This window comes from Panthera uncia, chromosome F2, assembly GCF_023721935.1.
Source record: "Panthera uncia isolate 11264 chromosome F2, Puncia_PCG_1.0, whole genome shotgun sequence".
Classification (NCBI taxonomy): domain Eukaryota; kingdom Metazoa; phylum Chordata; class Mammalia; order Carnivora; family Felidae; genus Panthera; species Panthera uncia.
The window spans coordinates 41,517,714-41,541,024 of record NC_064812.1 but is presented as its reverse complement, the minus strand read 5'-3'; the positions used below and the strand labels follow the sequence as shown (position 1 = coordinate 41,541,024).

At 36.9% G+C, this 23,311-nt stretch overlaps 1 protein-coding gene across 3 annotated transcripts in view; it reads left to right on the top strand.

The window, feature by feature from the left end:
- Nucleotides 1-23,311, top strand: part of INTS8 (integrator complex subunit 8) — a 59,146-nt gene that overhangs the window by 5,171 nt on the left and 30,664 nt on the right. For all 3 annotated transcript variants that reach the window (XM_049633119.1, XM_049633120.1, XM_049633118.1), the window contains exons 5-14: nt 507-558; nt 2,806-2,988; nt 6,975-7,082; nt 8,452-8,607; nt 10,102-10,202; nt 10,642-10,783; nt 15,561-15,631; nt 15,982-16,157; nt 18,014-18,147; nt 19,374-19,484. In XM_049633119.1, the coding sequence (XP_049489076.1) occupies nt 507-558; nt 2,806-2,988; nt 6,975-7,082; nt 8,452-8,607; nt 10,102-10,202; nt 10,642-10,783; nt 15,561-15,631; nt 15,982-16,157; nt 18,014-18,147; nt 19,374-19,484 (1,234 nt within the window). The remainder of the gene's footprint in view (nt 1-506; nt 559-2,805; nt 2,989-6,974; nt 7,083-8,451; nt 8,608-10,101; nt 10,203-10,641; nt 10,784-15,560; nt 15,632-15,981; nt 16,158-18,013; nt 18,148-19,373; nt 19,485-23,311) is intronic.

Here is a 23,311-nt window from a genome sequence, read left to right as displayed (position 1 = left end):
TATTTTTGAGAGCGCACGGGCAGGGGAGGAGCAGAGACAGAAAAGGAGACACAGAATTTGAAGTAGGCTCCAGGCTCTGAGCTTCAGCACAGTCTGACATGGGGCTCAAATCCGTGGACCACGAGGACGTGACCTGAGCCAAAGTTGGATGCTTAACCAACTGAGCCACTCAGGCACCCCTAAACCTAATTCTTAAATTCTAGGTTAGCAGCTTACCCAAATTTGGAGCTAGAGAGCATAGTTTCTAACTTGATAGAAATGAGCTTTTGCTGCCAATAAGGTTTAGTCTTATATTGAGGGTTTTGTTTTTGTTTTTTCAACACAAAGCAAATGAAAAAATAATGGTAAATGAACATCATAATTGAGTTTTTGTTTTTTCAAGAGTGAAAAGAAGTAGTATTAACATTTTTATTTAAATTCTGCCTCATTTTGAAGAATCATGCTCTGAAGTTAAGAATTTTTAGTCTTGAAAAATGTTAAATACTTCTCAATCTTTTCTCTTTTAGCATGAATCAGATGCAACAGGAGAAAGAACTAACAGAAAATATTTTGAAAGTAGTGAGTATCAGCATCAGTTACACATTTCTGGGGTGCATTCAGAGCATGTTCACATGCTTCCTCTAACCTTAGATATGCAAGAGTTGGCAGGTCTGGAAGCAGTGATGTATAGGTTTTTATTGTTAGAACATAGTTTGGTAACAATTGTAAATCATACAGCTTTTCAGTGTAGTGCTTTACCACCAATTCTGTTGTTCAATTTTGATACTTTAGCAGATAAGAGAAATCACAGTTACAGATGATATCTTCATATTTTTTCCCCAAAATTTTACAATTAACAGATTTTATTTTATTTTTCTTTACAACAAAACTTTATTTTATGTTATTTTATTTTATGTTGTTATTTTATGTTCTGTTGTTTTATGTTTTGTGATTTTATGTTATTTTACTTTATGTTATTTTATGTTATGTTATTTTATGTTATGTTTTATTTTACTTTATGTTATGTTTTATTTTATTTTACGTTATTTTATTTTACGTTATTTTATGTTATTTTATGTTATGTTATTTTATCTTATTTTGTTGTTTTATGTTATGTTATGTTATTTTATGTTATTTTATGTTATGTTTTATTTTATTTTATGTTATTTTATTTTGTTATGTTATTCTATTTTATGTTATTCTATTTTATGTTATTTTATTTTTTTATTTTATGAAATTTATTGTCAAATTGGTTTCCATACAACACCCAGTGCTCATCCCAACAGGTGCCCTCCTCCGTGCCCATCAGCCACTTTCCCCCCCCCCCCCCCCCCCCCCCCTGTATTATATTTTAAAATTATTTTTGCAGGGGCGCCTGGGTGGCTCAGTCGGTTGAGTGTCCAACTTCGGCTCAGGTCATGATCTCCTGGTCTGTGAGTTCGAGCCCCGCATCAGGCTCTGTGCTGACAGCTCAGAACCTGGAGCCTGCTTCCTATTCTGTGTCTCCCCATCTCTCTGCCTCTCCACCACGCGTCCTCTCTGTCTCTCAAAAACTAAATAAACATAAAAAAATTTTAAAAAAATTACTTTGCAGTCACAAAAATACAGTAGTTATTGTTTAAAAGAATTTTTTTAAGTTAACTTGTTTTGAGAGAGAAAGTGTGAGCAACGGAGGGGCAGAGAGAGGGAGATAGAGAATCCCATGCAGGCTCCATGCTGTCAGCGCAGAGCCTCACACAGGGCTTGATCTCATAAACCCGGAAGATTATGACCTGAGCCAAAACCGGGAGTTGGACGCCCAACCGACTGAGACACCCAGGCACCCCTATAGCAGTTATTTTTTTAATGTAGTTAATATAAAAGTGGAAATGTGGGAGTTTCCATAATTTAAAAATGATCTCTGTAATTCCATGACCCCTACAGTGCACCAGAAACACTGTGTAAAGTCTAGGGGCTGGGAGAGGAGAGAAACATTCTATATTTATATAAAGTTAATGTGATGTAGTATTTTGAATGCTTATTTATATTTTTTGTGAGACATAGAGCAAGTGGAGGGGCAGAGAGAGAGGGAGAGAGCCTCTGTCAGCACAGAGCCTGATGCAGGGCTTGACTCACAACCACGAGATCATGGCCTGAGCTATAATCAAGAGTCCAGGACCCTTAACCGACTGAGCCACCGAGGCGCCCCATTATGCTGTAGTATTTTGAATGTGGAGAAAAAAAACCCTGCATCATTTTATTTTTGTTACTAGTGCCTACTTAAACGGTGGCTGACACATTGATGCATATAAACATTTCTTGAATAAATCAGTGGAAGCAAATCTTTAGAGCACTTTTATCTTGTTTTGTAAAAAAAATAAAAAGGTACCTTTTCTACTTTGTATTTTCTAATTTCTAAATAGGAACTTTTACTGTATTTTTAAAAATCTAACTATTTCAGGGGCGCCTGGGTGGCGCAGTCGGTTAAGCATCCGACTTCAGCCAGGTCACGATCTCGCGGTCCGTGAGTTCGAGCCCCGCGTCAGGCTCTGGGCTGATGGCTCGGAGCCTGGAGCCTGTTTCCGATTCTGTGTCTCCCTCTCTCTCTGCCCCTCCCCCGTTCATGCTCTGTCTCTCTCTGTCCCAAAAATAAATAAAAAAAAAAAAAAATAAAAAAAAAAGTTGAAAAAAAAAATCTAACTATTTCAACAGATTTAATTGCACTCTTGCTGTGTTAAATTTTTTTAATAGCTTAGTACACCAAGTTATTGAGTGTCCTGTGTATATATTTTGGTTAGTTTTCTGTGATGTTTGTATTTTAATAATTTGTTTATTGAATTTTTGTAGCTAAAAGAGCAAGCTTCTGATTCTATTTTGGTACTAGAGGCAGCCCTTAAATTAGACAAGGATCTTTATGTCCACACAATGAGAACACTAGATTTGTTGGCAATGGAGCCAGGCATGGTAAATGGAGAAACTGAGAGTTCTACTGCTGGATTGAAAATCAGAACTGAGGAGATGCAGTGCCAGGTACTTATTTCAATATTCAATCAATGCATGGCAAAGTTTTGGAAAATCTTACATGAGGTCATTCTAGTATTTTTAATTAGAATTCCTCCCTTTGTCTTTTTGATTTTTGACTTAAGATGCTATTAAAATTTTGACTCATAATTAATTTGTAAATTTTATGACTTCACTTGAAATTTTCCTGAAAGAAATGGAAGGGAAATTTCATTTGATTTATGGTCTCTGAGATAGTTTCCCAATTGTGTTTAAGAGACAGACTCTGAATACTGAGAATGCAGTGAGTATGTAAACAATTCTACAGTTCATTCATATTGTTAGATAATTAAACCAAAAAAAACCCCTGAACCCCAAAACAAATACTATGCTAGACTTTGAAAAATGTTGGCCCCTAGAGAACATAACTAGTTTTTCAAGGGTCTTCATTGAAGGTGGTTCTGTAACTCTGGGCTCTAGTTCCTTTGAAAGCTTTCAGTTGATATTGTTGTGAGATACTGCGTATTTGTGTTGTCTTTTTCTCCGCTGGATTGTAAACTCTCTGAAATCTCTCTCTATTTTAACGTGTATTTTGCATCTTCCTCACTTTCTAGCAGAGAACCTTAGGTACAACAAATTTTAAAATATTCAAAAACTGCGTAAAAAGGGCCACGAAGATAGTGTGTTTTATATTCTGTATTCTCTTCTTTGTGGGAGTTGGCGCGTCATCTTCTGTTTTTAAACAGGCAGTTCTTTTTTTAAGTAAATTAATAATTAAAGTAAATTCTGCCCCCAAAGTGGGGCTTGAGCTCACAACCCTGAGATCAAGAGTCACGTGTTCTACCGACTAAGCCAGCCAAGCACCCCTTGCGTGATTTCTTTTTTTAAGTGTATTTATTTCTTTTGAGAGTGCACGTGTAGGAGAGGGGCAGGTGAGAGAAAGAGAATTCCAATCAGCTCTGCGCTGATAGTACAGATCCTGTTGTGGGGCTCGATTCCATGGACCGTGAGTTCATGACTTGAGCCAGAATCAAGAGTAGGACGCTTAACTGACTGAGCCGTCCAGGCACCTGCTGATTTCTTCAGTCACTGTTTCCCATTCCTGAAATGGGCAGAAGTAGCTATGACAACGTGTTGGGAGGTGCCTTTTCAGATTAGCTGGTTGTAGAGTTGAAGATAATCATTTTTTCAGTACCTGATGAGATGGCAGTCACAGTTGGAATAGGAGTAATGAGAATTGACATTTGGGAACATCTTTAAATAGTGGAACTTACATATAAGAGGGTTTATGGTACTATATTGTAGTCACAGAGTCTATTTAAAAATAATTGGTAATGTTTCTGATTTTCACTATCTAGTGGGTGATACAATCTGAAAAACAAAACAGCTGTTAATAAAACATCTCAGTGTGCTAGGTAAACTATCAAATACTTTCTTTTTTTTTTATTTAAAAAAAATTTTTTTTTAACGTTTATTTATTTTTGAGACAGAGAGAGACAGAGCATGAATGGGGGAGGGTCAGAGAGAGGGAGACACAGAATCTGAAACAGGCTTCAGGCTCTGAGCTGTCAGCACAGAGCCCGACGCGGGGCTCGAACTCACGGAGCGCGAGATCATGACCTGAGCCAAAGTCGGCCGCTTAACCTACTGAGCCACCCAGGCGCCCCTCAAATACTTTCTTAATTATATAGCTGAGTCCTAATTCTGTGCCTTGAATGGCAAATTAGTAGCAATACTTATTTCCCAGCACGTTAATATTTAAAGCACATTCTTTACATTACTAAAATTTACCTGATTCTAAAGGAAAATCTTTAAATTCTTTTCCCAGTAAAAGCGAAAATATTTGCTGTCAGGGCAACTTTGTTATCAGGCTTTTTGTTTGTTTTAACTTATTAACTACCTCTTAATTATAGAATTTAAACTTGTTTTATGTATTTATGTGGGGCTCAAACTCATACCCTGAGATCAGGAGTTACATGCTGTATGGAGCCAGCTGGGCATGCCTAGAATTTAAACTTGTTTTAATGGGGGTGCTTGGCTGGCTCAGTTGGTAAAGCATTTGACTCTTGATCTCAGAGTTGTAAGTTGGAGGCCCACTTTGGGTATAGAGATTTCTTAAAAAAGAAATCTGAGGGGCGCCTGGGTGGCTCAGTCGGTTAAGCGGCCGACTTCGGCTCAGGTCATGATCTCACGGTCCGTGAGTTCGAGCCCCGCGTCGGGCTCTGTGCTGACAGCTCAGAGCCTGGAGCCTGTTTCAGGTTCTGTGTCTTCCTCTCTCTGATCCTCCCCCGTTCATGCTCTGTCTCTCTCTCTGTCTCAAAAATAAACGTTAAAAAAAAAAATTGAAAAAAAAAACCCACAAAAAAAACCCTTGTTTTAATGTTAGTATAGTGATACTTGAAAATACCTTTTTGGTATCTTGTACTGTGTGCCCGGAAAGGGGAATTACATGTAACTGTAATGTCTGTGTGTGTATAAATATCTGTATATTCTTTTTCTTTCTTTCTTTCTTTTCTTTTCTTTTCTTTTCTTTTCTTTCTTTCTTTCTTTCTTTTTCTTTCTTTTTCTCTTTGTCTTTCTTTTCTTTCTTCCTTCCTTTCTTTCTTTTCTTTCTCACCCTTTGATCCAGATGGGAGGAAGCACTCTAGAATGAAAATCAGCCACACATTTAATGTGGACTAAATAGTAAGAAGCAGTATCCTACAGGCTGAGAAGAATTCATCTTGATTAGCTCAAGAGGACAGAATGTGTATATATGATACATATCAGTAAAGAGTAGTTCTGTGATGTGTATCAGACTGTTCGAGGTTAGAAGTTTAGAGGAGGAATAAGTATCTGTTTGCTAAGACTGGTTTGATGTAGATGGAAATAAGAGATAGGGAGTGAAGTTTATTTCCAGGATCTGATAAGAATTGGGAATTGAGAAGACTGGTGTGGTTGAAATAGAGGAGAATAGAGAGTTTTGAAGAGAGAAGTTAGTCCAGATTCTGAGATCGTTAAAGATCGGGCCCAAGGGGTTTGAATTTTATCCTACTTGGGATAATTTGAAGACTTTTTAAGAAAGTCAGATCTGTCAGCACTGTGTAGAATAAACTTTTGAGGCAGGATATTAGGAGCCTTAGGGATCTGGGTTCGAGCCTGGGCTCTGCCAGTACTTGGTTATATGCCTTTTAGCAGACATTGTCACTTCTGAGCTTTATTCCTGTCCATAAAATGTTCAAGTTGAATTAAACAATCTGAGTCCTTGAATTCTGCATTTAGTGAGTCTAGGCATCGATTGAAGAAGGTTCTTGAAGAAATACACAATTTTTTTTTTTTTTTAAGTAGGCTCCACACCCATCATGGGGCTCAGACTCATGACCCTGAGATCAAGAGTCGCATGCCCTATCAACTGAGCCATCCAGGTGTCCCAGAAATTCACAAATTCTATTAGTACTTTTTTAGTTGTCTTTTTCTATCCTTTCATTGTCATTAATTCAGATTTTTCTCAGTGTTCACTCTGGCCAGGCAGTTACTCTCCCCCACTTTGAAAGAAGCATAGATGATAGAGAATCCGTCGTGATGTTGAGTAGCAGCAACGGTGACAGTAAAATCTAGTTGACAGGGGCAGCCTGAGCAAGAGTATAGCTAGCTGCTGCTCTTGGCATGTAGTGCTGGTGGCTGCAGGTGATAAGAGTCCAGTGTTGAGATGACCGCAGCACTCACTAGGTCAGTTTTGGCTCTCATCTTGGCTCTTTGCCTCCCTTGCCCTTTTGTTTCCAAAGGTCGATCCTTGGGCCACGTAATTCTGTAGACCACCCTAAATCTTACCATTTAAATCTGTTTTCTCCTTAAATCAGTCCACTGGATTCTGTTGCTTGTGACTAAGAACATTGACTATTCCATTGCTTGCTGAAATACAGTTTTTTTCCTGTATATGTACTAGTGTTTTGCTGAGATAAACATACTTTCGAGTTTTGTTAGCTCTTCAGTTCATGAAAATTTACTAAGCAAATTGGTATTCATTACCATTTTAGGTGTGTTATGATTTGGGTGCAGCATACTTCCAGCAAGGCTCTACAAATGCAGCTGTTTATGAAAATGCCAGAGAAAAATTTTTTAGAACCAAAGAACTAATTACAGAGGTAAATACAGTGATAACAGGCACATAATATTTAGTTCTTAAAAGAGTCGATATATGTTTTTGGGTTTAATTTTTCTGATGATTAAAAAAACAAATGTTCATTGTGGTACATTTGGCAAGTTTTAGAAAGTACCAAAAGCATTTTCAAAATCTGTATTACTACTGCCTAGTAATTACCCCTTTTGCCATTTTAGCTTATTTTCTTCCAGGTTTCAGTCTTTGTTTTTATACAGTTAAGGTTATATTAACTATATATACTATATTGTTATCATGCTTAAATCTTTGAATAGACATTTAAAGATCTTCATGTAGATGTGCTGTGATTTACTTCATTTCTCTAATGTTTGGGCATTTATGTTTACTGTTTTTATTTATCATAAAGCTATAATATTTCTGTCTCCAAGCGTAAGACTTTTTTTGGTTTTAAGATGCTCTCAAGTTAAATTCCTACAAGTAGAATCATCATGTCAGTAAATTGTAATGTCAGTAATCATCATGTCAGTAATTTTGTAAAGGCTGTGAAACATAAAACCAAATTGCTTTCCAGGTACATTTCTCTCGGTACTCCGATCAGCAGTGAGGGTTTTTTTGTTTTTGTTTTTTTCCTCCAATTGCTAATTTGGTGGGTGAAATACACGAACTTTAACACATTTACATTTCCTTAATTCCTGGTAAAGGTGAGCTTTTCATATGTTTATCACTTGCATTTTTCTTCTTATGATTCTGACAACTGAATTTTAAAATCTGTAACTAGGTTTTTGTTTGGTGCCTAGAAAATATCCCACTTCAGTCTCTCCTTTTCAGAAAAATTGATTAAATGCTCAAGAGATTTGCTTTAAATCTATTCTAGATTTTTTGGGAATCCACATTTTACTTTGCCCAGGCAGCTCATCAGATTTGCTCTGTTCTTACATATTTTTAAATGTTTTAAGCTTGTTTTAAACAGTGTTCACTCTTTTTTAATGTCTAAATTGTTATACATACTTTGATGATGATGTTTACCTTTTGTATGTTGGCCTGAAGTCTGCAGGCTTTTTGGTAAAGGACCAAATAGTAGATATTTTAGGCTTTGTGGGCTGTATGCAGTTTATGTTGCATAATCTCATTTGTTACTATGTTTTTTCCCCTTTACAACCTTAAGTATGATTCTCAGCTCAAAGGCTGTATAAAAATAGGCCACAGGCCAAATGCCTGTGAACAATAGTTTGCTGACCCTTGCTCTAAACTTTCAACTTTTTCATTTTTTATGGTACTTCCAGCCCTGAATTTTCCATTACATTTTATTGTACTGTTAAAATGCATTGAATGGGTACTATACTATTGTTTTCTGTTACATTGATGGATAATGATGTATACCTCTTACTTTACAGATAGGTTCATTATCTCTTCATTGTACCATAGATGAGAAGCGGTTAGCGGGCTATTGTCAAGCGTGTGATGTTCTTGTACCTTCTTCTGATAGTACATCTCAACAGTTGACACCATATAGTCAAGTCCATATTTGTTTGAGATCTGGCAACTATCAGGTAAGATATCTGATGGGGAAGTAATAGGGTGCTTGGAAAGCTTTGGAAGACAGACAGAACTCATTTTAAATTCTGGCATCGCCATTTACCAGTTGTGTGATTTGGGGCATGTAAAACTGTCAGATTGGCCTATAAAATGGTAATAATTACCCCATTTCATAGGTCTTAGGAGAATCAAGTGACAAGTTATAAAGTCTAAGCAGTGCACTGTACAGACAGATGTTGAGTCATTATTGATAATTTTTCTTGAAGGTATAGAATTTACCTGTGTTAAGTAAATTCTTCAAGAAACTGTAAGCAGGACTTTTAACTTTTAAAATTACAGGTAAAGAATTGTTAGTTTTATGGAGCCTTAAGTCTGGTGTCTGACTTGAAAGTGTGGCTTTTGTAGCCCAGCCTTATTAGCCACTGTAAGACTGGGGGTAAAAATGAGCAAAGCAGTATTTGTAGGTTTGGATGGTCTATTCTAGAGACTGCTTTACCAGTGAGCCTGGTTATCGTCTCGATTTTTACCCATGGAAAACACTTAAATTAATCTGTTTATGTTCATTGCCTTCTGTGGATATATATTTTTAGGTTTGTAATGAAAATTACTGGGAATTAGAAATTGTACTTTTGAGGGGCACCTGGGTGGCTCAGTGAGTTAAGTGTTTGACTTCAGCTCAGGTCATGATCTCATGGTTCGTGAGTTTGAGCCTCATGTCGGGCTCTGTGCTGATAGCTCAGAGCCTGGAGCCTGCTTCAGATTCTATGTCTGTCTCTCTCTCTCTCTCTCTCTCTCTCTCTCTCTCTCTCTGTCTCTCTCTCTGTCTCTCTCTCAAAAATATATAAATATTAAAAAAAATGTTTTTAATTTTTTTAAATGTTAAAAAAAAACTTGTACTTTTGAAATCTTTATCAGAAAGCCTTCATGCTAGAAAATGAATAGTGCCTTCATGTTACTTCACTCAAAGTAGGAGTCATGAAATGACAAAGCTACAGCCTATCTTTATTTCTAAGAAAAAAAATTTTTTTTTTAATTTTTAAATATTTATTTATTTTTGAGCGAGAGAGTGAGTGGGGTAGGGGCAGAGAGAGAGGAAGACCCAGAATCCAAAGCAGGCTCCAGGCCCTGAGCTGTCAGCACAGAGCCCGATGAGGGTCTTGAACTCCCGAACCATGAGATCATGACCTGAGCTGAAGTTGGATGCTTAACCGACTGAGCCACCCAGGCGCCCCTTGAATTTCCTCTTATCGATTGATTCTTCACCTCTCATTTTTGGTCTGTGGTCTTCAATTTAAAAAGGCAGGGTTGGGGGGCAGGTGAGATTTTTACCCTCAATCTTCATTTTAATATTTTAGAAAAGAGTTTTGTAGTAAGTTACTTTCATGATTTTCTTCAATATATATTTTCCATTGTAGAAAGACTTTTTTTTCTTTTTGGGAAGACTTTTAAAGTAAACAAGCTTCGCCATGATTTTTGAATTGGATACAATTTTATGTCTTGTGTTGTAGGATGTAGTAAAGATTTTTATTGAAGATAACTTAACCTTCAGTTTACCTGTCCAGTTCCGGCAGTCAGTACTAAGGGAACTCTTTCAGAAAGCTCAACAGGGGTAAGTAAGTAAATTGAAGAACTACCTTCTTATTTTTGAATAAAAGAGCAAATGCATTTTGGGTGTATAACAATAGACCTCCAAATCACCTGTAAATCTGTGACAGTACTTTCATCTTTGTTAGTATATGGGAAATTAACATAGCCAGAAGAGCCACTTTAATGTTCATCTGATCCTTAGTAAAAGCATTTGGGGGACAGAAATCAGTGGAATTTGATTCTGTTACCTAATCTGGAGTTTAATTGTCCCTTGACAGATTAAAAACTTTCCTTTTCTGCGCTACCCCCCCACCCCGTTTGTGCCTGAATAACCTAAACTCTTACCTCTCAAGAATAAAAAACTCATTCTAGTGAGTGATTTTGGTTTTGTGAAATGTACCTTACTTTTTTTTTTTTTATTAAAGAGAATGTATTAGTAGATCTACTTTTGTATTCTACAGAAATGAAGCTCTAGATGAAGTCTGTTTTAAAGTCTGTGCCTGTAACACAGTCCGTGATATATTGGAAGGTAGAACGATTAGTGTTCAATTTAACCAGCTATTTCTTAGACCTAATAAAGAGAAAATAGACTTTCTTCTTGAGGTAAGACATTTTTTCCCTTTTTGATTTGTAATTTTGCTGTAAGCTTACCAGTGACCTCTTAGTTGCCAAATCTAGTGCCCTCTTTTCTGTCTTCATCTGACTTGCTAATAGTTGATACTGCTTACAGACTCTCCAACCTTCTCTTCTGCCAGAGCTCTTTGCTCGTTCTCTGTTACTGCGTTTTCCTTCATCCTTCATCAAGACCTCTTTTGCTCTCTCTTTAGTGTTTCTGTTTACAGTAGTTCTGTTTTTGGTGCACTCATCTTCTCATATCATTTTTTATTCTCATTTAAAGCTTCAGTCATCAGGGGCGCCTGGGTGGCTGAGTCGGTTGGGCACCCGCCTTCGGCTCAGGTCATGATCTCACAGCTCATGAGTTCGAGCCTCGCATCGGGCTCTGTGCTGACAGCTGGGAGCTCGGAGCCTGGAGCCTGCTTCGGATTCTGTCTCCCTCTTTCTCTGCCCCTCCCCTACTCGCATTCTGTCTCAGTCTCTCTCAGAAATAAATAAACGTTAAAGCTTCAGTCATCTGTTTTTTGAACATTCCCAAATTATAATTCTGACCTCTCCTGTGAGCTCCAGAATCTGTGTTTCTGTTGGGTTTTTTGATGTCTGTCTTTAACTGTTTTAATATAAAAGATACTGAGAGAAATACATAAGCATAGTTAATATCACTTAGTTTCAAAAATATTATATTGTCAACATTCTAGAAGTCCTTTTTTTTTTTTTTTTTTAAGGATTTTATTTTTAAATAATCACTATACCCAATGTGGGGGCTCGAACTTACATCCCTGAGACTAAGAGTCACATGTTCCACTGACTGAGCCAGCCAGGAAACCCTCTAGAAGTCCTTTTTTTTTTAATGCTCTTTACTAAACCCTCTCCATCTCTGCTTCAGAAAATCACTGTCCTGCCTTTTGTGATCATTTCCTTGTTTTTCTTTGTACTTGTATCACCTTTGCATCCTTAAGGAATATTCTTTGTTTTGAACTTGATATAAAAGCATACAAAATACTTTTTTAATTTTCCTTCACTAAACAGGTTTATGAGCTTTTTTTCCAAGTTGTATGCATTTATAGTTTGATTTTTTTCATTGTTGTGTTACAACATGACTATTGTGCAATTCATCCATTCTTATGACATTTATGTTGTTTACATAATGTAAATGGCTATTTTGCTGCTTGGAACATTATGTATATCTTGGTGTACACATGTATCAGATGTCTACAGAAAATATATCTCTAACATTACTTCTTAATATCAGTGTTTTTGTCGCCAGCATGCATTGGTCACCATCCTTGTCAACACTTGGTATTGTCAAATTTACCTATGAGGTCATTAAGATTTCAAATTCCATTTCTCTTATTACTAAGGAACTTAGCAGCATTTCTTTCACTTTTTGCTCATAATGAATTTTGTCTTTTGAGGTACCTGTTCCAAGTGAAATGCCTCGTTTTTTCTTTTGGATTGTCTGTTTTTGTCTTTTTTTGGTACAAGTTCTTCGTGTATTTTGTCCGTTACTGATTTTGAATACTGCAGGTATCTTCTCTGAGTTTGACTTCTCTTTTAACTTTCTTTATATTGCTTTAAAAACTCTTAATTTTAGTATAATAAAATTTATCAGTCTTTCCCATAAAGGAAAAGATTAGTGAACTCTCTCTTGTTTAAGGAAGCTTCCTATCCTGTGGTCATGAAGATAATGTTATATCTTCTAAAAGCTTTGTAGCTTAGCCTTCCTTTCACATTTAGGTCTTTAATCCACTTATAGTTGGTTTTTGTGTATCATGTGAAGTAGATGGTCTGGTGTCATTTTTTTCTCCTATGACTATCCATTTCTTCCAGCGCCAGTTTTTTTTGTTTTGTTTTGTTTTAAGTTTATTTTTAAGAGAGAGTATGCACGTACATGGGTGAGGGGCAGAGAGGGAGAGAATCCCAAGCAGGCTTCGCACAGTCATCACACAGCCTGATGCAGACTTGATCTTGTGAACCCGAGCCAAAATCAAGAGTCGGACGCGTAAGCAACTGAGCCACCCAGGGGCCCGTCCAGTACCACTATTTTGGAAGGCTTTTTTTTCCCTACTGATCTGCAGTGCTTTACCTCTATGGAATGCCAGGTGTCCATGCATGTGTGGGCCTGTTACTGGGATCTATTCTGTACCACTTTTCTGTTTGTTCACAGGTCAGCATCCCTGTCATGATAACATTTAAACATAAGCCTTGTTTTTCAAAGTTGTATTGGTTTATGCTTATCCTTTGCATTTTCTTTGCATAGACTCAAATTGTCAAGTTCCACAAATAAGCCTGTTGGATTTTTGTTTGAAGCTATGTAATGTTTAAAAAGCAGTTTGAGAAAAGTTAATATCTTCATAGTATTGAGAATTTTGTGAACTGGTACAGTTCTTCATTTATTTAGACATTGTTTGATGTCCTTCAGAGCTTTAGAATTTTTTCCATAGAAGTCTTTTTTGGTTTATGAACTTGAAAATGAAAGTAATTTATGCATTGGCATAGAGGTAGAATTGAACTTTGTGTAATGATTTTGTTTCCAACTACTGTGCTAAGCTTTTTTTTCTTTTTTAAGTTTATTTTTGAGAGAGCGAGTGAGAGAGAGCACAAGCAGGGGAGGGGCAGAGAGGTAGTATATTTTTCTTGATTAGTTTTAAGAGGTTTTATAAGAATTTGTCCACTTAAGGCAAACTATAAGAGACTCTTAAATACAGAGAACAAACTGAGGGTTGATGCGGGGGATAGGAGAGAGAGGAAAATGGGTGCTGGGCAGTGAGGAGAACCCTTGTTGGGATGAGCAAGTGCCAGTGGGTGTTGTAAGTGATGAACTACAGGAATCTACCCCAAAAACCAAGAGCACATGTTACACACTGTATGTTAGCCGTTTGACAATAAATTAAATTGAAAAGTAATAAAATCATAAGAAATGAAAACAATAACTGATCAAAAAAAAGAATTTGCACACTTAATCTAAATATTTATTAAGTTTTTTTTAATGTTTACAGCATTCATAAAGATGTCCCCTATTTCATGTTCTAAGTAAAGAATTGAGCTTAATTAACATTTGTTCTATCGCTTATTAAAAGTAACACCTATTCCCTTTGTTTCATGACATGTTTACAGTGCATCACTATGTATGAATAAGTTGTTACAAAAGCATATTTGGGTATTATTAACATTATTACTTATTAATATTACGATCATTAATATTAATTTATAGTGTGGAGCACAATTATTACAGTGTAAATATTTTATACATCAAGATGCTCAGATGTGATATATGCTATTAGGGTAACCTGTTCATTTGAACATAGTACTTTTACAATACTCTTTCTGAGTATGGTACTTTATTTAAAAATTACAATTTTTTTTTCCTTTTAGTAACAGTTTCATTGAGGTATAGTTCACATATCATACTGTTTACCCATTTAAAGTGTACAACCCAGGGTGCCTAGGTGGTTCAGTCAGTTGAATTTCCAATTTTGTCTCAGCTCATAATCTCGTGGTTCGTGAGTTTGAGCCTTGCATTGGGCTCTGTGCTGATGGCTCAGAACCTGGAGCCTGCTTCAGATTCTGTGTCTCCCTTGGTCTCTGCCTTTCCCCCGTGTTCGTTTGTTGTCTCTCTCTTTCTCTCTCACAAATAAACATTAAAAAAATTGTTTTTAATTAAAAAAAATAAAGTGTACAATCCAGTGATGTTTTAGTGTGTGCCTTGATTTGTACAGCCACCACCTCAGTTTTAGAACATTTTCATCCTCCCTCTTCTACCCCACAACAAAATCTCTTACCTGTTAGCAGTCGTCCCTCATTTTCTCCTAGTCCCTTAACCTCAGGCATCTACAGATCCACTTTTGTGTCTCTAGATTTGCCTGTTGCCTATGCTGGGCATTTCATATAAACAAAAATATAGGCGGTGTTTTGTTTTTGTTTTTGTTTTTGTTTTTGCTGGCTCTTTACTAAATGTTTTCAAGGTTCATCCATGTTATAGCATGTATTAGTGCTTCATTTTTTATGACTGAATAATACTCCATTAAGTGGATATACTATTCATTGTTCATTTTGTGTATCCATCAGTTGATGGGCTTTAGGGTTATTTCCACTTCTTGACTATTACGAATAATGCGGCTGTGAACATTCTAGGATTTATTTTTTTATGTTAACATGTTAGAGAATATTTGACAATTTCCTTAGGTTAGGGACTTTGATACTTATTGCTTTATTTTGGCTTCTTGTAAGTAATCTATGGGAGAAATCCTAATCTGATGAATAAACTCAGAATATTACGAGACTGTTATTTGTAAATAACTAATATTTCCATCACTAGTTTCTGTTATTCTTTTCATTTCACTGGTTATTTTAAAACCTTGGTTACTCTTAATTGTTGGGTCTATGTACATTAGCCATTACGTATCCTTCAGTTCTCTAAGATGAATCTTCTCTCACTTTTCTGACTGGAGCTGCTGCAGAGTTCATCACCTCATATAATTGGTTAGTGTACTTTATACATTCTGGGAGAACTCTATACCATTCTAGATAGCTGCTTCTTTATTTCATAGAAATGACAGCAGTTGTTGAAATGATCACATTCCACTCCCTTTCCCCATGATGATTCTTAATTCACAGTCTCATCTTTTAAATTACTGAACTAAATCTGTGATTGATAGGTGGCTGAAGAAGGAATATTTGGTTGTTTTTAAATCGAAGCTTTTCTGACTATAGCGTGCATTTTTAAAAGTGCCAGTATTCAAATAAAAATTACTCAAATTCCTAGGTGTGTTCAAGATCAATAAATTTAGAAAAAGCTTCAGATTCTTTGAAAGGAAACATGGCTGCTTTTCTAAAGTAAGTGCCCTTTTCTCCTTAATTTGAATTTAGTCCTCTGAGAAAAATAACTTTTGTTACTTTTTGTGTTTGTCCTGCATGTCTTATAAATAGGCAGTCATTTGAGAGCCAGTTAAGTTCAGATTTGTATAGTGACACAAAATTTAGAATTCTGTTACTCTTTGTGTATCGTGACATGGACATCACAATTTTAGGACCAAAAAATTTTTAAATCTGTTTCAAATTTTGTTACATAGTTTATGAAATGGTAGCTTGTTAAATGGCTTATTAATAAAGATTCGTTAATATGATTGTTTTTCCCAAACTAAATTATAAACTTTTTTTGTTTTACACTATTTTTACTGATCTAGGAATGTGTGTCTGGGGTTGGAAGATCTGCAGTATGTTTTCATGATTTCTTCACATGAGCTTTTCATTACATTGTTGAAAGATGAAGAACGAAAGCTACTTGTTGATCAGATGAGGAAGAGATCCCCTAGAGTAAATCTGTGCATTAAACCTGTAACTTCATTTTATGATATCCCAGGTTAGCTCTCTAGTCTGCTAGCAAAAATGTTGGCACATTTTGCACTTCTGTTATGTTCGCCCCTCAGTGTATTTGAGGATGCCCTCTCATGTGTTTTAGTTTATGTTTATGTCCATAATTAATTTGAAATTTACCAGTCTTCTGTAGTCCTATTTCTGTCTAAGCAGTGAAGTGCTGGGATGCTGCTCAGTCTGTGTTTAATGGAGATTGAGGCCTAGATATACAAAAGTTTTAGTTGGTGAAAATAGACCAAGGTTCTATTGCTGATACATTCTTGGAGGTAAAATGAGAGCTGGGAGGGGTGCCTGGGTGGCTCAGTTGGTTAAACATCTGATTTCAGCTCAGGTCTTGATCTCGTGGTTTATGAGTTTGAGACCCTTGTCGGGCTCTGTGCTGACAGCTCAGCCTGGAGCCTGCTTCGGATTCTGTGTCTCCCTCTCTCTCTGGCCTCCCCCCCCTTCTCAAAAATAAATAAACATTAAATTTTTTTCAAAATTAAAAACAAGAGCTGGGAGGGGAGTCCTGAGACTCAGGGAAAGTACAGGCTTTCATGGATTTGAGCCTGCATCACTGTGATCTGCTGGCTAAGCTTCCACTTGGGCAACATTGCCATTTGTTACCTTGTTTTTTTGATGATTTTTTTTTTCCTTTTTGCTTTTATTTTACAAATAAAAGTAGAAAACGTAGTGCTATTTGTTAATAAGAAACACAAGCTTTAGAGCTTAATATAAATGAGACCGAATTCAGTCAGTTTAACAAAACAGAGTTGTAGCTGCTGTGAACCTCGCTACATTTAAACTGGTTGACCAGTTGTAAAGGAAAATGACATTAGACCTAAAATGCTGGGGATGGATTAATGAAGACTATCTGAAAGTTGAGTTGTAATTAGGGATTTTAATGATCTTTTTGGTTTCTCTGGGAAGGCAGTCCCTCCTCCTCTTCCTCTCCCTTTAAAAAACATTTTTAGGGTTTGTTTAAAATTATTTTTTAATGTTTATTTTTGAGGAGGGGAAGGGAGACAGAGCGCACGTGGGGGAGAGCCAGAGAGAGGGAGGTACAGAATCCAAAGCAGGCTCTAGGCTCCGAGTTTTCAGCACCAATGTGGGGCTCGAACCCACAAACGATGAGATTATGACCTGAGCCGAAATCAGGCGCTTAACTGACTGAGCCCGCGAGGTTCCCTCCCCACCCTTTAAAAAAATTTTTTTTTTTTTTTTAACGTTTGGTTATTTTTGAGAGCGAGCATGAGTGGGGGGGGGGGGTGACTGAGAGAATATTTATTAAAATGAAAATATATTTATACATGCTTTTGTTAACACATTATGTTTGAAAGTAGGAGACTATCTACATAAGTGAATTTTTCCATGTAGCCCACCTAGTTCTTTCTATAGCCAGTTACTGATTTTATTTTTTTAAGTTTATTTATTTATTTTGAGTGAGCAGGGGAGGGGCAGAGGGAGGGGGAGAGGGAATCCCAAGCAGGCCCGCACTGTCAGCCTACAGCCCGATGCAAGGCTTGATTCCACAACCCTGGGATCATGGTCTGAGCTGAAATCAAGAATCAGACCCGTAACCAGCTGAGCCACCTAGGCGCCCCCCAGTTACTACTAATTTTTGTCTTCGTTTATAGTGTCATCTTTATTAAATGCAGACCTAATACATATTGTTACATTTTTCTATGTGAGGATAAAATTAATATATAATTTATACTATATTAAATTCTCTATATTGAGTTCTCAAGATGAGAGTGGTATTTCACTTATAGATAAAATACTTAAACACAATTTCAACAAATTATTCTTATATTTGTAGGATTCCTTTGAATTGTCATATTGAAACAAATCTTTCTTTCTTAGCCTCAGCAAGTGTCAACATTGGTCAGTTGGAGCATCAGCTGGTATTGTCAGTGGATCCCTGGAGGATTCGACAGATTTTAATTGAATTACATGGTATGACTTCAGAGCGCCAGTTCTGGACAGTGTCTAACAAGGTTAGAAACGCTTTGTCAACAGCAGATAAGAAAGTTACTCTTTTTTTCTGATGTAATTTAATAGAAGAGTTATTCCCTGAACTTCTTAAGAATAAAGACCCCTATTTGTCAACAATATTAGGACCTTTACATGACAATAATTACACTTTGAACATCCATTGTTGGAGAAAATACAAAATGTCAAAAAGGATACTTTTAAATCCGTAACCTCTAAAAATAAGTTTGTTATATTGTCGTGGCATCTCCATATATTTTAAATACAGCTGTAAGTGTATGTATAAGGTATATTTACGCAGTCTGTAGCTGCTACTTCCTATGTGTTTATAGAGTATTTTTGTTTTTATTAATGCCCTCTTGAAGTCTAAAACCTAAAGGTTGGAACCGATTCATTAAAACTTTTTTATAGGGCATTTCTGGCTTTACCTGTTCATTTAAAAATTCCCAGCTAATGTATTTACCTGATTCTGAAGTTATGTGTTTAAAACCTTTCCTGCATGCAAAGTGCGGATGAAGATAGCTTTTCGAACACCATTTCAGTGGAACGGAGCTAAAGCTACAGGGAAAGAGTCCGTGTATGCAGGAGAGAAGTATGGCGGTACTTCTAACTCACTGCGTACCGCTCTGCTGAAAATGTAGGAGAAAAGTAGCCGGGCATTCATGTATATTTTATGGGATTTGAACACAAAAGTGCAGTGAAATGAAAAATTTCTCTGAACATTAGTGTTGGGCATCATTAGTGTTGACATTGTTAGTGCTCATTTTATAGATGAAGTAGAATAGCATAGAGGGAGTTCTGATCTGAATGCCTGAGTTTGAATCCCAGCCTCTATACTTATTAGCTGTATAATCAATCTTGCGCAAGTTAATTTGACATCTGTGTGCTTCACTCTTCTTATCTGTAAAATGAGGTTAATAGTACCTACTTCATAGTGTTGTGGTGAGGATCACATAAGTTAATATATAGTCCTCGTGCTTTTTTTCCTTCTTTTTTCCTGTGGACTATCCTTTAGAAAGTTCCAACCCATTTAATTTATTACTGGCTTATAGTGAATATGTCTGTTTTGATTAACATTTCATTAGAGCTGTCATTTTCCTTTTTCTATGAAAGTGATCTTTGCATGATTATTTTAAATGTGATTGAAGATGATTGAAAGATTCTTCTCTAGATTTGGCTTTCTGTGTGTGTATTGTGTGCATGTGTACTTATGTATTTTTATTTCTTCTAGTGGGAAGTACCTTCTGTTTATAGTGGGGTCATCCTGGGAATTAAAGACAATTTAACAAGAGATTTGGTTTACATTCTGTTGGCCAAAGGTTTACACTGCAGTACTGTTAAGGTGAGTAAAAGCATATGTCAATTACTGGTTAAAATATGCTTTATCAATTTTATCGTGAAACCCAGGAATCAGAATCTCCTATATTTTCCTTGATCTTAAAAATACAGCCCTAGGCCTAAAGGGTCTTTTCTCCCCGCTCTTAAAGGATATTTTAAAAGGTGTTTTGGTTCTTTTTCCTCTACCCTCACAACTGTACCAAAGTGGTCTTGGATATACAGATACTGCTCCATTCCTTGAGACCATGAAAATTATTTAGTGTATCTTTTAGGATTAACTTAGTAAAATTGTGTTCCAGGCTGTAAGAACAAAACAAAATCCCTTAAGATTACTTTTGTAGTTTATTTTACACAAGGAGTTTGTAACTGTTTGGGAAGTTGAGACCTAAGTGAAATGTTAAATGATACAAGATGGTAAAATTGCACGAGTAATAGTATAGTAAATTCTATAGGCAGGTTAATAGCATTTCCAAATTTAGTTCCAGCAGAAATCCTGCACTAAAGCCCGAAGCATGAATAAGTTAGTGAGGTAAAGGGGGGGAATGGCACCATGTGGAAAAGCTCAAAGATAAGAAATAGGATGGTATACAAGGGGACCGGAAGCAGTAAGCTGATGTTAAGAGTATCATTTGGTAAGTGAGGCTAGAAGGGGAAATAAGATGTAGCCTGTACAGACCCCGTGAGCATTGCTAAGGTGGTTGGTTTTTTTAGATGAGCACTCTTCTAGCTAGAAGTCAAGTGTGTAGACATCACAGTTTGTTTGGTTTTGTTAGATATAATTTATTGTCAAATTGGGATACATACAACACAAAGTGCTCATCCCAACAAGTGCTCTCCTCAGTGCCCATTAGACATTACAGTTTTAAGGGAAGCGGTATCCAGCCTTTTTTCTTGTCTTTCCTAAAATTGATCTGCCTGAAAAACTCTTTATGGTTCATGTGTCCTGTTGTTTTTCCTTTTCACATTCCGTTCTTTTTTCACAATTGCCCTTTTCTAGCTTACTTTAAAAAGGTGGAGGGAGGGGTGCTTGGGTGTCTCAGTCGGTTAAGCGTCTAACTCTTGATTTCAGCTCAGGTCATGACCTTGTCCTGAGATGGAGCCCTATGTTGGCCCCGAATGGAGTGTGGAGCCTGCTTGGGATTCTATCTCTCTGCCCCTCCCTGCTCGCTCTTGCTCTCTCTCACATTCTCTCTCTTTCTCATTCTCTCTCATTCTCTTTTTCATTCTCTCTCTCTCTAAATATTTAAAAAAAAAAGGGGGGGCCATATTTTAGCTTTATAGTAAGTTTTGAAACCAAGTGCTGTCAAGGCTTCCTTTGCAAATGATTTTGGCTAGTCTAGGTCTTTTGCTTTCTCATTTATTTTTAAGATTTTATTTAAGTAAACTCTACACCAAATGTGTAGAGTTTATACAAATTTATAACCTTGAGATGAAGATTGGCATGTTCTACCAACTGAGCCAGCCAAGTGCCCCTCCCCTTGGCTTTTTTAATATAAATTTTAGAATCAGCTTTTCGGTATTTACTGGGAAAAAAAAAAAAAAAAAAAAGCCTGCTGGGATTTTGATTCAGATCGCAATGAATCTATAAATCAATTTGGAGACAATTGATAACAATATTATGTCTTTCAGTCCATGAACTTGGTATAGGTCTTCATTTATTTAGGCCTCTATTTATTTATGTCCTTATCTTGTTAAGTTCGGTAATTTTCAGCATACAAATCTTGCATGTATTTTGTTAGATCTATCCCTAAAGGCATGTATATTTTAAAATAAAAATAATGTAGTTCATTATTCAAAAAGTATTTGCACTACACTTTAGCATCTCCTTAAACTCTTCCTAAAACAATGCTTTTTATTTATTGTTATTATTTTCTAAAGTTTATTTTGTGAGACAGCAGGAGAGTGCATGTGTACGGGGTTGGGGCAGAGAGAGAGAATTCCAAGCAAGTTCTGAGCTGCTGGCGAGGAGCCCGATATGGGGCTTGATCCCATGAACCGTGAGATCATGAACCAAAATCAAGAGATGGATGCTTAAATGACTGAACCACCCAGGCATCCCTCCAAAATTACTTCTAAGCTTAAAAATTTATATCAGGAAGTGAATATTATATAAAACTTTTTGAGAGGGCGTTGAACAAAGAACCTTTTGTAGATAGTGCTGTAAACCAGAGGTTCTCAAAGTCTGACCCCCACACTAGCAGCATTGGCTATATTTGGGAACTTGTTAGAAACGCAAAATGTTGGACCCCACTTAGACCTACTGAATCAGAAACTGCAGATGGGGCACAGCAGTTTGTTTTAATAAGCCCTCCAGGTAATTTCTGATGCATGCTAAAGTTTGAGCACTATTTCTAGACCAGTACTGTCCAGTGGAAGTGCCATGCAAGCCACATATGTAATTTATGATTTTCTTGTAGCCACATTTTTAGAAGTACAAAAGTGATTTTAATACATTTGAACTCACTATATCTAAACTATTGTTTCAACAAATAAGCAATATAAAAATTATTGAGTTTTGTTTTTTTTTTTTTAAATGGGTGTGCTAGGTTTTCACTCAAAATCCAGTGTTTTATGCTCAGAGCACCTCCCAGTTTGGACTGGTCACAGTTCACATGCTCAGTAGGCACATGTAGCTCATGGCTACCATATTGGAACGTACAGCTCTAGACAGTAGTGAGCTGTTGAAAAGTTTATAATGGGGCATGCCATTAGCCCCTTTTCTCCTTCCACCCCTAAAATAACTAACATTTATTGAGCATGGAGACTGTTCTGCAGTTTTCTTATATATTTATTCTTTGACTTATTGGTCACACACACAACTGTGTAGAAGGTGTTAGCTCAGTTTTATAGGTGAAAAATCAGAGACTCAAAGGTAATAAATTGAGGTCACACAGCTAGTAAGTGGCACAAGTGTTAGGGTAGAAGCGAACAGACAGATGTTAAGAAGGTAAAATCTAGAATTGATTGTTTCCTCATGTGCTGTGGAAGGCAAGAGGGAGAAAAGAATGGAGAGAGATGTTCAGATTTCTGCTTAGGTTTCTGCCAGCTTGTGAATATGTAGAAAAACATTTTTGAAGGACTGATTATCCATTTTAAAATGTTTAGTTTGGGCCTGCAGTTGGAAACAGCCTGAAGCTTGGGAAATGGTCTGGGCTAGATATAGAGATTTGGGAGACATCAGAGATCACCCAGGGAGAATATACAGAGCCTAGGGGATACGACATTGTGTCCCAGAAACAGTGGCAGGATGGGTATGAGGACCAGACACAGGTGGAGTCGTGATAGCCAGGGGAATAGAGAGAATGTCAGGCACAAGGGAGTGGGCAGCACGGGGATGTAGCCCCTGGGTTCTGTAAGATAACTAAAGAGTGTTTAGTCAGTTGAACAGTTAGAAGGTCTTTGTTTAGTGGGAGCTATTTCTTCATCGTGATGGGGGTAGGAGTAAAGGAGAAAACTGTGGGGAGGGAGAGAGAACGAACAAAGACTGCTCTTCGGAAAAATTAGAAGCGGACGTGTAAGAAAGGGATTGGATTGTAGTGAGTTTGATTTTTTAGTCAATTATGTGGACTAAGGTCGTGTACAGAGATTTTAGAATGTAAAACCTTGTTGGGGTGCCCGGGTGGCTCAGTCAGCGAAACGTCTGACTTTGGCTCAGGTCATCATCTCCCGGTTTGTGGGTTCGAGCATTGGGCTCTGTGCTGACAGCTCAGAGCCTGAAGCCTACTTTAGATTCTGTGTCTCCGTCTGTCTCTGCCCTTCCCCATTCATGCTCTCTCTTTCAAAAATAAACATTAAAAAATTTTTCTAGAATGTAAAACCTTGTTGAAGAGT